Source organism: Balaenoptera borealis, assembly GCF_965194805.1.
Source record: "Balaenoptera borealis genome assembly, chromosome: 6".
NCBI lineage: Eukaryota > Metazoa > Chordata > Mammalia > Artiodactyla > Balaenopteridae > Balaenoptera > Balaenoptera borealis.
The window spans coordinates 43592516-43607048 of NC_138863.1; the positions used below are offsets into that span (position 1 = coordinate 43592516).

Genomic DNA, 14533 nt, shown 5'->3' on the forward strand with positions numbered 1-14533 from the left:
TGGGTGTGTTCATATGGGCTAGTGCTCTTATTTTTATGGGATAGATTCCTAGAAATGTATTTACTAGTCAAACGTATTGATATAAGTATTTTAAATTTTAATAGGTATTGTCAAGATTGCTTTCCAAATAGGTTGTAAAATTTACATTTCCATCAGCAAAGTGTATGAAGACCCTCTTTCCCATAACTCCATTAATAGCAGGTATTTTCATTCCTTTTCATTTTTGCCTATCTGATTGTTAGGAAATAGTATCTCTTTTTATTTTGCTTTTCTCTGACTACATGTGAGGCTGGGCATTCTTTTTCACATTTATTGGTTACTTGGATGTGCCCTTTGTCAATTCCCCTTTCACTTTCTTCTATTGGGCTCTCTCATCAATTTTGAAGGGTTCTTTATATATTAAAATGTTACTTTAAAAATATTTTTCATTGTAAATAACTCTTTCATATGAGTTACTAATATTTACCTCAATCTATCATAAGTCTTTTGGCTTTATGACACCTTTTCCATACAAAAAAATCTTTAAATGTGGTGAAAAATCCACCTTTTTGTATAGTTTCGAGGGGTCTAGCCTTGGTTAAAAGTCTCCCAACTCTTAAATTATACATGTTTTCCTGAATTTTATTCTAACTTTTCTTTAAAAATTGTCTTTAATCTACATAGAATTCTTTCTATGGAGATCCAACTTTTTCTTCTGGATTGATAGACAATTATACTAGCAAGATTCTTTAAATAATCATTTTTTTCCCAACTGAACTGAAATGCCATCTTTTTGCATGTTAATTTTCTCATGTAATAATTCTCCACCACCCTCTGTTATGCTCTGCTAGTCTAGTTATATGTCAAAGCTATTGATTATAAGTTATATAGTATATTTATACCTTATAAATAAATATACTACACTTTGCAGTATATTTCAGGATCTTGTATGGCAAGTCCTCCTCCCCTCAACTTGGAGACAATGACCTGGTGGTTAATTGGTTGAAAGCACACACTCTGGGGTCAAATTGAATCTTGGCTTCAAGTTGCTTCACATCTTTCTATCTCAGCATACCTATCTGTAAAATCAGGATGATAGTACTGATCACAAACAGTTACTGTGAAGATTAAATGAAATAAAACATAGAACACTTAGAAAATTCCCTGATATATTTTAAGCACTGAAAAATTAATTAGCTTTTGTAATTTTCTTAACTGTTGTGCAACATTTCTTTCATATGAACTTTATTGCCTCTTTCTTTCAATCCAAGTCCTACAAAAGCAACTCTTGGAAGTCTAACTTCAATTGCATTAAATATATGTATTCATTTTGGGATAATTAACATTTTTAGGATAAAGTCCCACATCCTAAAATTCTGTTATGCTTATTCTATGTTGTGTTTTTAATTTATGCCATCTCAGATCTTGTTTAAAGTCTTTAGTATGACCCTAGTTTAATTGATGTAAAATGTGTACCTTTCTTGTTAAATTTATTCCTAAGTTTTAAAAATACTTTCCTTACTATTTTGAATGCAACATTATCCCCATTGTCAGTCTGAGATGATTATTGCCAGTGTAGAAAAAAAGTGTCATCTTGTTTATTCATTCTAAAATTTTTTATTAGTCTCTTGTTTTCTCTAGATACACACTTACATCCGCAACAAGAGAGATGTGTGTGTACCTTCTTTATCAATATTTACATTTAGGATTCCATTTTCTTGTCTTTATACTCTTATCTAAATATTCTTCGATTATAATGATGATGTATCCTTGTTATCATGAGAGCAAGGGTGAAAGGGTGACTGAAGGATCCTACTAGACATAAGCAAAGGACATCGATTCTTTTACTATCAGTAAAGGATGTGTCTTACCATACAGAGAGCAGGAGACTCAGAGCATCAACCCCACTGTTCACATCTCCCCAAGGCAACCTCACTACCAGTGACAGTGGTCAACCAGGGTGAGGATCCCATCAGGTCTTTGAGAAGCAAAGTTGCCATCTCCAGGAATATTTCATACTTTGCTGTCCTCTTCCAACTAATCTCAAGACTCTAGTTTTATATCTTCCTGGCTACTAGGGTTAGCTGACTAACAAAAACTCCAGAAGGATTTAAAGACAGCATCTTTACCAACACTGAGATGGAATAATATGCTTTTTCTGTTTTTTCTCAGTTAGAAGGAATTATTGTAATTTATTTATCTTCTCATTTGATTATTCAACAAGCATTTATGAGGTTCCTATAAGGTGACAGCTACTTCAAGTTCCATCTTGAAGAAGACCAGTTCCTGATCTTGAAAGATGCTGAGTATAGATGGGGAATAAGACATAGAAATAAATAATGGAAATGCTATGTGATAAGTTTTATGATACAAATTGGTATCGAGAAGTGTGCAAGATCTAGAATTTTACGTTCCTCTCAAACTAACAAATGAGCTTGTTATTGTTTCATGGGTACCAGATAAAGCATGAGACTTCTGGATCAGTGGCAAAGACATTATTATTCACAGCAAAAGTAGTAGGCAGAGCTTCATGCCCATTTGCATTGGTTTCCCATGTCCCCCAGGTCCTACAGGGGTGACACAGATCCAGCACACTCAGTGGGTTGTGTAACAGGAGAGGAACAATGAGCTTGAGGAATTCACTGCTTTTATAGCTAGGGGAAGCAAGCCTGCTCTTTAGCTGGGGGGAGATGTTAGCTCATCACTTAAGGTTGCTTGCTGCAAATGCAACCCTGAAAAATGAGACGATTGATGAGTGGTCAGGGCCTTGTATTCTTGGCATATCAGCAAGATCACACAGGGACACTCAGGGTCCATGTCAGATTGCCTCTACAAATAACAAGTATAACTGCCAGAGGTTATTAAGACCTAAGTCATCTCAGGAAAAGTGATTTAATAATTTTACAATCAAACACATGGTCATTTTCTGTTGGTTTGTTTAACCACTGCAACTATCTTGAGGTTCCATAAAGAAAGGTTAATCCTTGAACAGATTTATCATAGGAAATATTATAAAGATAATTTCCAGGGAAAATAAAATTAAATGCACCTGTGGCTGTAGGGGTCCAGTTAAATAAACAAGGAATGCATTTTTAATAAAGCAGTGGTGATTTGGAAAGGTCATAGTTTGTGGAATGAGATAAATCTGGTTTTTGAAGAGCTCCTTCACCTTAGCTTCTGAATTCTATGACTTTTCACAAATGACATGACCTCTGGGCTTCCTAATATGTACCTTGCAGGTTATTGTCAGCTTTTATAATACACCCAGCATATAATAGGTATTCAGTAAATGACAGGTTCTGTTATTGTTATGTTCAAACATATAAATGATAAGTAAAGTTTGTTAGCATCTAACTTGTTCTCTTCCTGTCATTTTGAATTAAGCAATTCATTTATCTCAATTACAAGACTCTGAGTTCCCCAAAAGCACTGAATTTTAGTCATCATAATGATCTAACTAGGTTCCGACTCTCCTTTTTTCTCTTCTCACCTGAATAACACATTTTCAAAGCCAACATTCATCTTTTACAAAAAACCTTTGCATAAATAAAGCAAAGAGAAAGATCTGATATGGAGTATATATGTGTAATTTATCACTACTTATTTCATTTTAATCATATAAGTAACACATGCTTAATTATTTTTTAAAATTCCAACAATACCAAAGAATTGAGGTAAAAGTGAAAATATCCAGCCACCCAATCCCATTTCCCCAAGGATGATCATTAATGAGAGTTTGTCACATTCCTTCCCAGGCCTTTTTCTTTGCATAGAAAATGTAGTATTGATCATTTTCTTCCAAAGATGTTATGAATTATGCTCAGGTGGGAGCACTGTATTATTATTTCTAATTGCTAGCTTGTATGAGTTGAGTTTTTATTCAAAGCAGCTTTTAATGCATTTGTGCCCGTGTGCAAGTTAATCCTAAAGAAATGCTGGGAAAGTCCCTACTCTTTAATGTTTTGAAAACCCCCAATACATAGTCTTCCTTTTTCTGGAGTTTATTTTGTATTCATGTAAATATATTTCCCAGAATACAACTCGGTGTTCATTGGCTTCTTAATCAGTTTTCTTCCTTTCTGTGAAACTAATAAGAAGATTTTTATCTTGTTTTTACTGATTTACCATTTATGAGCTTTAAACTCTCCTAACACCCTGAAGAGGCAACATAGAAAACTCCTTCTATTTTTAGAGCGCTTTACAAGTTACAAAGCTCTTTCTCAATTGTCTGGTATGCTCCTCACAGTGACTCTATGATGAATGATAAGTATTATTATCTCAACTGACTAAGGGGCAACTAGAGTAATGAAGGTTAAGAAGTGACTTGCCTAAGGTCACACAGCTAGTAACAGCCACAAATGCAGGTTCCCCTGACTTTATATAGAGAATGCTCCAGCTGCTTCACAGAGCAATTGTCTAGGATGAGTTAAGCCTTCACAGACATAGAACATGCTGCCGGAAATAGACTCCAAATTTATAAAAAACATACTTGATGCCTTTAAGAAGTATTTTCTTTTAATTTAAAAAATAGACTAAGACAAACTATTTATACCTGCAGTTAATTTTTAGTTTGTTTTAAAATGGATGTATTATTATTAGCATAAATAGAAATGGGGCATTAATTATTTGTATCCATGGAGAATCTATACCTCACTTCTCTTTATTTATTTATTTATTTATTTATTTATGACTGTGTTGGGTCTTCGTTTCTGTGCGAGGGCTTTCTCCAGTTGTGGCAAGCGGGGGCCACTCTTCATCGCGGTGTGCGGGCCTCTCACTATCGCGGCCTCTCCTGTTGCAGAGCACAGGCTCCAGACGCGCAGGCTCAGTAGTTGTGGCTCACGGGCCTAGTCGCTCCGCTGCATGTGGGATCTTCCCAGACCAGGGCTCGAACCCGTGTCCCCTGCATTAGCAGGCAGATTCTCAACCACTGCGCCACCAGGGAAGCCCCTACCTCACTTCTCTTTTATCAAGAAAATCTTTGTGGTGATGAGAGAATTTAAAACTAACTGAACAAGAGAGGCAGGCAACTCTAGTCATTTGAATTTGTTCATTCCTGGCAAAAGGAACAGCACAAAGATATGTGAGAACTATGACTTCAGAATGACAATATTTAAAAATAGGCTTAATTTTTTTTTCTTCAGAGCTGTCTCAGTTTACAGAATAATTGAGTGGAAAGTACGGAGAGTTCCCATATACTCCCTTAGCCTCTCCCCCACACCCCTGGCAGAGATCCCCTATTATTAACATCTTGAATTATTAGTGTTGTACATTTGTTATAATTGATGAACCAATAATACATTATTATTAGATAAAGTTCATAGTTTGCATTAGGGTTCATTCTTTGTGTTACACAGTTCTTTGAGTTCTAACAAATGCCTAACGTCATGTATCCACCATCACAGTAGCATACAGAATAGTTTCACTGCCCTGAAAATCCCCTGTGCTCCACCTATTCAGCCCTCCATCCCTCCCCTCAAACCTCTGGCAGCCACTGATCTTTTTACTATCTCCATAGTTTTGCCTTACAGTATTCCCGTAGCAATATGTTTTCAAGTTTCCTCCATGTCTTTGTGTAGCTTGACAGCTCATTTCTTTTCTATCACTGAATAATACTCCGTCATAGAAATCTACGCAGTTTGCTTATCCATTCACCCATTCAAGGACATCTTGGTTGCTTCCAAGTTTTGATGATTATGAATAAGGTTGCTATAAATATTTGTATGCTGATTTTTATGTGAACATAAGCTTTTAATTCATTTGGGTAAATACCTAGGAGCATGATTGCTGGTTTGTATGATAAGAGTATTTTTAGCTTTGTGAGAAACTGCCAAACTGTCTTCCAAAGTGGCTGTACCATTTAATAGTTCCTGTTGCACCATATGCTCACCAGCATTTGGTGAGGTCAGCGTTTTGAATTTTAACCTAATAGATGTGGAGTGGTACCTTATTGTTATTTTAATTAGCATGAAAGATAATTGCTTTTTAAATCTATTAGACTGACCATTCTACATCTAAATCATCCTTAAGACAACTGGATTAGCTCTTCTTCAATTTAGTAGTTTTTTTTTCACCGTAGACATATCCTTATGATTCTAGCGAGGAAATCTTAGGAAGAAGCCATTAAGAAAAATCGTGTGCTCAGAACAAAGAGAAGGAAACAATAAGAGGCTGAAGCTGAGAGCGTGTTGTCATGGCCAGTGTGTTTGACACTGGTAAGGAGCAAGGATAAACATGATTTAACAGCAGTATTCGGGATGATAAAAGGGGAGAGAGTGAGCTGGCAGCCAGAAGTGTGCAGTAGATTGCAGATTGCCAATAAAAACGTGCATGGAAACATTTTACTCTGTAATTGGAGACAACTGCTTCATATCTCAGAGGTACCATAAAAGAAGAAATATCAACATTCGAGTGTAGTATGGTTGCAGGTGGTTTAAAAAAATGAGATGTCAAAAATTTCTCAAATTGAGGTTAGGAGGAGAGCTGGAATAGCGGAGGCAGGGGCTGCCCGGCCCATATCCCCTTGGACCTTATCATTTTAGTTCCATCGGGTGGACTTTAAAATGCCAGCATCTGTGTCTTTTTGCTTTAGGGCTAATAATGACAAAAGCTGATGTAAAAATACTCCAGTTCCCAAAGACCTTGGGTAGATAACTCTAAGGCACACGTTCTACCCTATTCCCAGGGTTCCCAGCCAATCTTAGCCAATGGCTGGATAACACACCCTTTACTGGATGCCTTCTCTTCCTCCTCTCACTTACCCGCCCCCATAACTGTGTTTTTTGGGATAAACTCCCAATTATATTTCTTGCACTGGAATCTTTGTCTCAGGGTTAACTTCTGGAGAAATCTAGGCTCAGACACTTGTTGGTTACATGTTTCTTCAGAATCCTACTTCCCCTTTGGTTACTGTTGCCTTCCTCTTTCAAGGCTCTCCTGAAACTTCTTTTATTTGCCCTGGGACCCATTACTCTCAATCTGCAGGTTCCAGGTCACTGCAGCCAGAGAGCACATCTGATAAATCCTTCACAATGCAGAGAAAATTAATTAAATGTAGTGTTAACTCTCCCTCATATCTTTGCATTCTAAAGGGGATCCTGGGGGAAGAAACTCAAAAGAGTGAAAGTCTAGTTGTGAAATCTCAAATTTCGTGCCCCCTGAACGGAGGAGGTTATTTTGAGCAGCCTTATCGCTTTCTTTACCTCTGACTCTGGTAGTCCTTGGACCACCTGGGGGAAAAAGAGTAGATGAACTAGTCATTCTTTAGTGACAAGTCAAATTTAGAAATTAGATGGAAGGTAGTAGAATTTGAAGGAAAGCCAAGGAATTTAGCATAAGGCAGCAAAAATCATAAAATAAAACATTTGTTGATTCCAAGACACCTTTTTTCTGCATTTTAACATCTCTGAAATCAAAACGTATCTTATATTCAATAGCATTTCTTAATTGCTATTGTCAGGTAGCAATCACAATGGCATTGCCATTTCCTGTGATGTAAAATTGGGTCATAGCTATTCATGTTGTTGTCACTTCAGTTGAATTATGTGCACAGTTGGTACAACACATTGAATTTAATTGCTGTTTAAGTGTCGTCAGTATAATACTGTGATTTAGGATTGAAACAAATAGTTTTCATGTATGCAGAATGGGACAGGAACAAATCAGCAGGGCATAATTTGATATTTGTTAAGCAAGTTAATAGTCACTAGATGGATGGTCCTAAATTCCATATTTTCTTAGAAAGCAACAATAAAGTGCTTTGCAGGATGTAAGAAAGGAAGGAAGATGTCCACTAGTAGAAGCTGTATTATATTTTATTACTGAGACTCATGCAAAAGGATTGCCTATCATACAGAAAGCAACAGTGACAAGAGAAATCGGCAAATTCCTCACAATAGATGAATAAAATCTCAGCACAATAGCAGGCTGGAGTAAATGAATCATGCATTGCACAGGATTATCATTAAGATGTACAATATCCATTTATCAGAAACTTCCTGCTGATTTTGAACAGAATGCACTTAACTTCCAGCATGATGCCATTGAGGAAAAATTAAAATATGTGTTTAATCAAGTAAGTAATGCTGGGAATTGGGTGTAGTTTTCTTTGACAAGACAAAATTACACTGTCAATGCAAAAGGGTTTTTTTTTAATTTTATTATTTTTTTAATTGGAGTATAGTTGCTTTACAATGTTGTGTTAGTTTCTGCTGTACAGCAAAGCAAATCAGTTATACGTATACATATATCCACTCTTTTTTAGATTTCCTTCCCATTTAGGTCACCACAGATCATTGAGTAGAGTTCCCGGTGCTATAATAGGTTCTCATTAGTTATCTATTTTATACATAGTAGTGTATATATGTCAATCCCAATCTCCTACTTCGTCCCACCCTCCCCTTCCCCCCTTGGTAACCATAAGTTTGTTCTCTACATCTGTGACTCTATTTCTGCTTTGCAAATAAGGTCATTTGTAACGTTTTTCTAGATTCTACATATAAGCAATATTATACAATACTTACTTTTCTGTTTCTGACTTATTTCACTCTGTATGACAGTCTCTAGGTCTATCCACATCTCTGCCAATGCCACTATTTCGTTCCTTTTTATGGCTGAGTAATATTCCATTGTATATATGCACCACATCTTCTTTATCCATTCCTATACTGATGGACATTTAGGTTGCTTCCATGTCCTGGCTATTGTAAATAGCGCTGCAATGAACATTAGGGTGCATGCATCCTTTCAAATTATGGTTTTCTCCGGATATATGCCTAGGAGTGGGATTGCTGGGTCGTATGATAGCTCTATTTTTAGTTTTTTAAGGTTTTTTAGGGTTTTTTACCCTAATCCTAACCGTAACCTCCATACTGTTATCCATAGTGGCTATACCAATTTATATTCCCACCAAAAGTGTAAGAGGGTTCCCCAAAAGGATCTTTAAAAGGATCAAGAGTACGAGTTTGGATTATGAAAAGCAGTGTATCACTGTAATCTTATGCCTAACTGCCAACTGCTGAAGGTACCACCATATTTAATTTAAACTGTAAACAATGTCTACAAATAGGAACTTCTTCAAAGATGTTATTAGGAGTGAACCAAAAGAGTACAGGTGGTGGTTGAGCTGATAGAGGATTGGTTAGACATCTTCTGGAACAGACATCTAGGAACCTGCTATATAGTCTAGTTCTCAGTGACTTTATGGACATGTATCTGAACAGTTGCCTAATAATTTCATGTAAAAGTACAATGGTTGTGAATCATGATGGCATAACTAGGCCACTGCAACCCCTCAATGCTTCAGTCATCAAATCATTTCAGGACCATTTGCAGAAGGAATGTGAGTGAGTCCTGGTTCTTGTCTGAAAACTTTCTGTTGAAAACTTCTGGTAAGATCAAGGAAGTGCCAGCATCAAAACTCACAGAATGTAGATAATAGTGGTGCACATTTTAAAGAAATGCTGCATCACTGACTTTCTTGATGGCCCAGAGGACATTATTTTATGGGAAAAAACATGAATGCCAATGAATCTAATTTGAAAAGAGATTCAGAAAAGTTGAATTGTAAATATGCAAAGAAGTTTTATGAATACATAACCAATTTATTTCATGTATATTTACCCTTTTACATAGGTACAATGTGACTATGTGGTATTAAATATCTATATGTATGTTTAAATAAATCAAGAATTCTTTCAATAGGATAAAATAAAAATAAGTGATAATAAGTATTATGTCATAGTTTATATTTTTGTTTCAAGGCAAAAAGCATTCTTAACAATAAAGGTCGGTTCATAGTAATGAAAGATTTGACTCACTAGTAATACATAACAAGTCTGAATGTGTCTGAAAGAACCACAAGAAGAAAAATTCACAAACTAGATTTTAACATGCCTCTTCCAATATTTAATAAAATTAATGAGGCAAAAAAATCAGCAAGGATGCAGAAATTTGAACAAAACAATTAACAAAGTTGGGTTAATAAACTTGTATAAGACATTTTCACCCAACAACTGCAGAATTCACATTTTTTACAAGCTCACATGGAATATTTACAAAAAGTCCATATGCTGGGCCACAAAGCAAGTTTCAATAAATTTTAAGTGACTGAAGTCATTCAGAACATCTATTCTGATCAGAATCTTAAAATCTATAACAATCAATAAAAAGGATAATAGAAAATCCCTATCTTTGGAAATTAACCAATACATTTCTAAATAAATCATAGTATGAAGGTGAAGTTCTGATTGATATTAGATAAATGAAAAGGGGAAAAAATGTTATCAATACTCATACAAGATATGATTTGTATTTGCAGAAAATCCAAAAGAATCTACAGATGAATGTTTAGACTTGGTAATAGATATTACAAGTACATTATTAGAATTATTAAGAATTTAGCAAAGTTGCTGGATTTAAAGTCAATATGTAAAAGTCAAATATATTTCTACATACCAGTGAAAACAATTAGGAAAGAAAGATACTATCCATTATGAAAAATACCAGCTACATAGAAATAAACCTAACAAAAAATGTATAAGATCTCTGTGGAAAATTATAATGCTTAATAGAGAGACATTAAAGAAGACTTAAATAAATAGGTTAGAACACAAAGATGCCAAGTATCTAAAGATTTAGTGCCATTCAAATTCTCAACTTGTGTGTGTGTGTATGTGTGTTTGTAGCTTGACAAGGTGATTCTAAAATTTATGCGAAAAATGCAAAGAAAAGCTATTCTACTTGACGTCAAAAAACTTATTATACAACTCTAGTAATCAAGACAGTCTGTTGATAAAGCAGGTAGACCCATAAGATGGGATGGAGTCAGAAGCAAACCCATCCATATATGGGCACTTGATTTATGACAGTTGGCCCAGCAGAGCAGTGGTAAAAGAACAGAATGTTCAATAAATATTGTTGGAACTGATATTCATATAGAAAAAAGTGAAAGGGACCTCTCATTATTAACAAGCTCCAAGTGAATTACAATTAAGGGCAAAATTCTAAAGGCTTAAGATATATTTATATAGGAATAAACCTCCATGGCTGTAGATTAGGGAAAGATTTGTTAAGTCATAAAAAGCACTAACCATAAACAGAAGAGTTAATAAATTTGACTTCTTTAAAATTAAAAACTTCTATTTATTGACACTAAGAGATAGTGAAAGGAGAGCCACAGAGTAGAAGATATTTGCAGTACCTACACGTAAGAGAGACAGACACACGCTAGAAAAAGGGCAATTTCCCTTCCGTCCTTCCTCCCACCAACACACACTTAGGGGTGGGTTTTCTTTTGTTTTTTTGTTTCTGTTTTTCTGTTGTTGCTTTTTTTGGGGGGTGGGGGGTGTCCATGGTCCATATACATGGTAACTACTGAAAGGTGAACATAACTACATCTTTGATAGGAAAATTTAAAATGCTAATTTGAGACTCACAGACATAGAAAACAAACTTATGGTTAACAAAAGGGAAAGTGGAGGGGGGTGGGATAAACTAGAAGTCTGGGATTAACAGATACACACTACTATCTATAAAACAGATAAACAACAAAGACCTACTGTATAGTACAGGGAACTATATTCAATATTTTGTGATAACCTATAATGGAAAAGAATTATACATATATGGCTGAATCACTTTGCTGTACACCTGAAACTAACACAACATTGTAAATCAACTATACTTCAATAAAAAAATTTTTTTAAACCTGATCATTAAAAAAAGTGCTACTTTGGTTTTTGAATCTATAGCGGTCAATTTTCCATAAGATGTTTTCGTCTCATACATTTAAGTGAGAGCTAAGTTAGGAAAAATGCAAAAGGAAAGTGAAAAAATAGCCTGGATAAAAACAATAGTGATTCTTTACTCTTAACAAAGGAGAAAAAATGAATAATTTAACCTCACAAGACAAGGGGGAAACCAAATCTGAAAGGGAAGGTAAAAGAAGTTCAAGCAGGAAAGAAAAATGAAAAAGTATAGACAAAGGAGCTGAGAAATGCTGAAAGATAGTATCTGGATAATCAACAATGAAGAACTCCTGTAACAGTGAGAAAAACAAAGACAAATAGTGGTGATTCTTGGGATCTTAGAGGAACTCCTGATCTTGGATAGGAAAAGCTTCCAACGTTACATAAATAACAGTCTCCAAATTAGTCCTGGGAGAAACCCTTTATTTTCATCAGTGGAATATTTTTAAAATAAAGGCAAAATGAGCAAACATAGCTTTTCTTGGTGAGTTAAATGGAAGGTATATGGGAAAACAAATCAATGGGAAAATTTAAAAACAAGAACAAATTCAAACTAGGGAGAATCTGAAATTGTCAGCATGCAGGAATCAGAAATTTGCTATCCCTGCTTAATGAATAGGATAATTTTAATTTCTTTACCTTAAGAGTTTCTGTCAATTTATTTTTGTTTTTTTCTTTTGGAGTGTTCTCATTTAAAGGGGAAAACTGTTTTAAAAGCTATAGAATATGGAAAAGCAGGAAACCAGATACTTGGTGTTTACCCTAGTTTTACAAATAGAAATGCTAATTAGAATGCATCATCTAATAAAATTGTGGCAATGGTCAAGACCTTAAAAATGTTTACAACCAATAACCTCATTTCTTTCCAAGAAAGACCCTTTGGTTTACTAGTCTGTATAATCTACTTTTGATTATTAATTTTCCACTTTTATCTTTTCTGCTATTGCCCTTTTGGCCATTTCATGGATAATTAGCACCTCCTTCAGACAGGAGGGCAGAGGGAAACTAAATAAATGCATTTGTCTACATTTATTGTGTTTCCTGTTAATCCTGCCATGGAAGGGTCTAGTAACAAAGAAGTTTAACACTACTGACTAAAATGATGGTGTTGTTCAAATTAATCCTGTAAACCAAGAAAACCTACAGGTGCCTGGCAGGTAAAGTAAATGAGTGCCTAGGTCACTCAGTGGTGGATACTATGGTAACTATGGGTAGTACATGTTCCCCTGAAGGGATTACAGTATTTCAACTTACACGACATACCTTATGGCTGAATTAGACCCACATGCTGCCAGTTTACAATATCTGAACCATTAACATTGGTAATAAAAAATGTATATGCTTAGATGTCATAAAAATGTTGTTGCTAAAATGTGTGATAGTTTCTCTCTAGCATACCCATATAGTTATGAGCTAATTGGCATGAAGAGCACCAAACAGGGACCAAAAGAAATGCGTTAAGCACACCATGTAGTACAGAGTTAACAAATGAACAGCTGGGACCACCCTAGTTCATAACAATTTACAAAGAAGTAACTCTTGTAAAACTTATCCTAAGCCCAAAGTAAACTGATCCTCCTGAGTGTGTGTTCAGGGCCTTTCCTACAGAGGTGCTGAAGAACTATTTTTAATTATTAAAAATAACTTTTAGAGACAGAGCAATATGCTGCATAGGCGTCTACATTCACAATATTAGTTTCTGTGGCTTTATAATAGAATAGGTTGTTGAAACAAATCCCAAATAATTTCACATATTTATTTGGAGATTAGTTTTGATTTGCAAATAGTGATGTATATATTTAAGATTTTGTGTTGTTTTTGTTCACTTTTTTTCAGGGAAAATTTCATGGAAATCCGATGCACGTGTCTGTGGTTATTTCAAATTGTTTAAGGGAAGAGAGGAGAATTTTGGCTGCAGCCAACATGCCTGTTCAGGTAACATTTTCTTCCATTGTAATCTTGTTATCACCTGGAAGTCAATTTTTCTGAAACAGAAATTCTTGTCTTCTTTCCAGCCATCTTCTTCTACCTATGTTAATGGTCCCATCATCCTTCCACTCACTTGGAATCAAGGTCTTGGGATTATCTTTGAATAGTTCCTTTTCTCTGCCTCCTTATTGAGATAACTACCAAGTCTTTCCAGAGTTTGTTTCTGGAATCCTATCTATACATCCTTTTCTGTTTCCACTGCTCACACTCTGGTCCATGGTCTTACTATATCAGTTGAGGAATAGAGTAACCACCTCCTGGCTGAATTCCTAACTACCATTTAGGGTCTGTTTCTCTCAGCATGTTTATCCTCAGGGATTGATCTTGCTCAAACCCTTCAGTAGTTCCCAATTTCCTACCCCACAAGTCCAAACTACTCCACGAGCAGGAATTTTGTCTTACAGAAACTCCATAAATATTTGCTTGTTTATTGTTTCAGTGTGCTTTGCCCTGCCAATAATATTTTAGATTATATTTTATCCCACTATGCTGAATGAACTCAGAGCCCCCGTCAAAGATAAGTAGAGGAATATGAAGTACCTGGGAATACTTTTTCAGTTAATCCTTTTGAAAAACGAAAGAGCATGTGAATAATCAGCTTTCCACATGTCACACTCCATAAGTTAGTAAATCACACTAGTGTATTTATTTTTGAAGATCCAAGAAAAGTATCTTTTTTTCAACTATTAAAAATTCTCAGATTTAGTTGCTGTCAGGTTATGGTTGTTTTTAGAGAAGTATGAAGCTTTAACAACGTACTCTTATTTTTTAGATGATAAAGAAGAATGGTATCACCTTTATTTAATTTAAAATCTAAA

The 14533-nt window shown here is 35.2% G+C and overlaps 1 protein-coding gene and 1 pseudogene across 5 annotated transcripts in view; one reads left to right on the top strand and one right to left on the bottom strand.

Annotated features, from left to right (window-relative positions):
* The window catches only part of LOC309631221 (endonuclease V pseudogene), a 434994-nt pseudogene that overhangs the window by 113693 nt on the left and 306768 nt on the right, over positions 1 to 14533 (bottom strand). The window lies entirely within an intron of this gene.
* Positions 1 to 14533, top strand: part of STAT4 (signal transducer and activator of transcription 4) — a 95095-nt gene that overhangs the window by 42470 nt on the left and 38092 nt on the right. For 3 of the 4 annotated variants that reach the window (XM_082397353.1, XM_082397351.1, XM_082397352.1), the window contains exon 4: positions 13563 to 13661. In XM_082397353.1, coding sequence (XP_082253479.1) covers positions 13563 to 13661 — 99 coding nt within the window. Of the gene's footprint in view, positions 1 to 9722; positions 13662 to 14533 lie in introns of those variants that run through there. The other variant, XM_082397354.1, reaches the window with a different exon arrangement.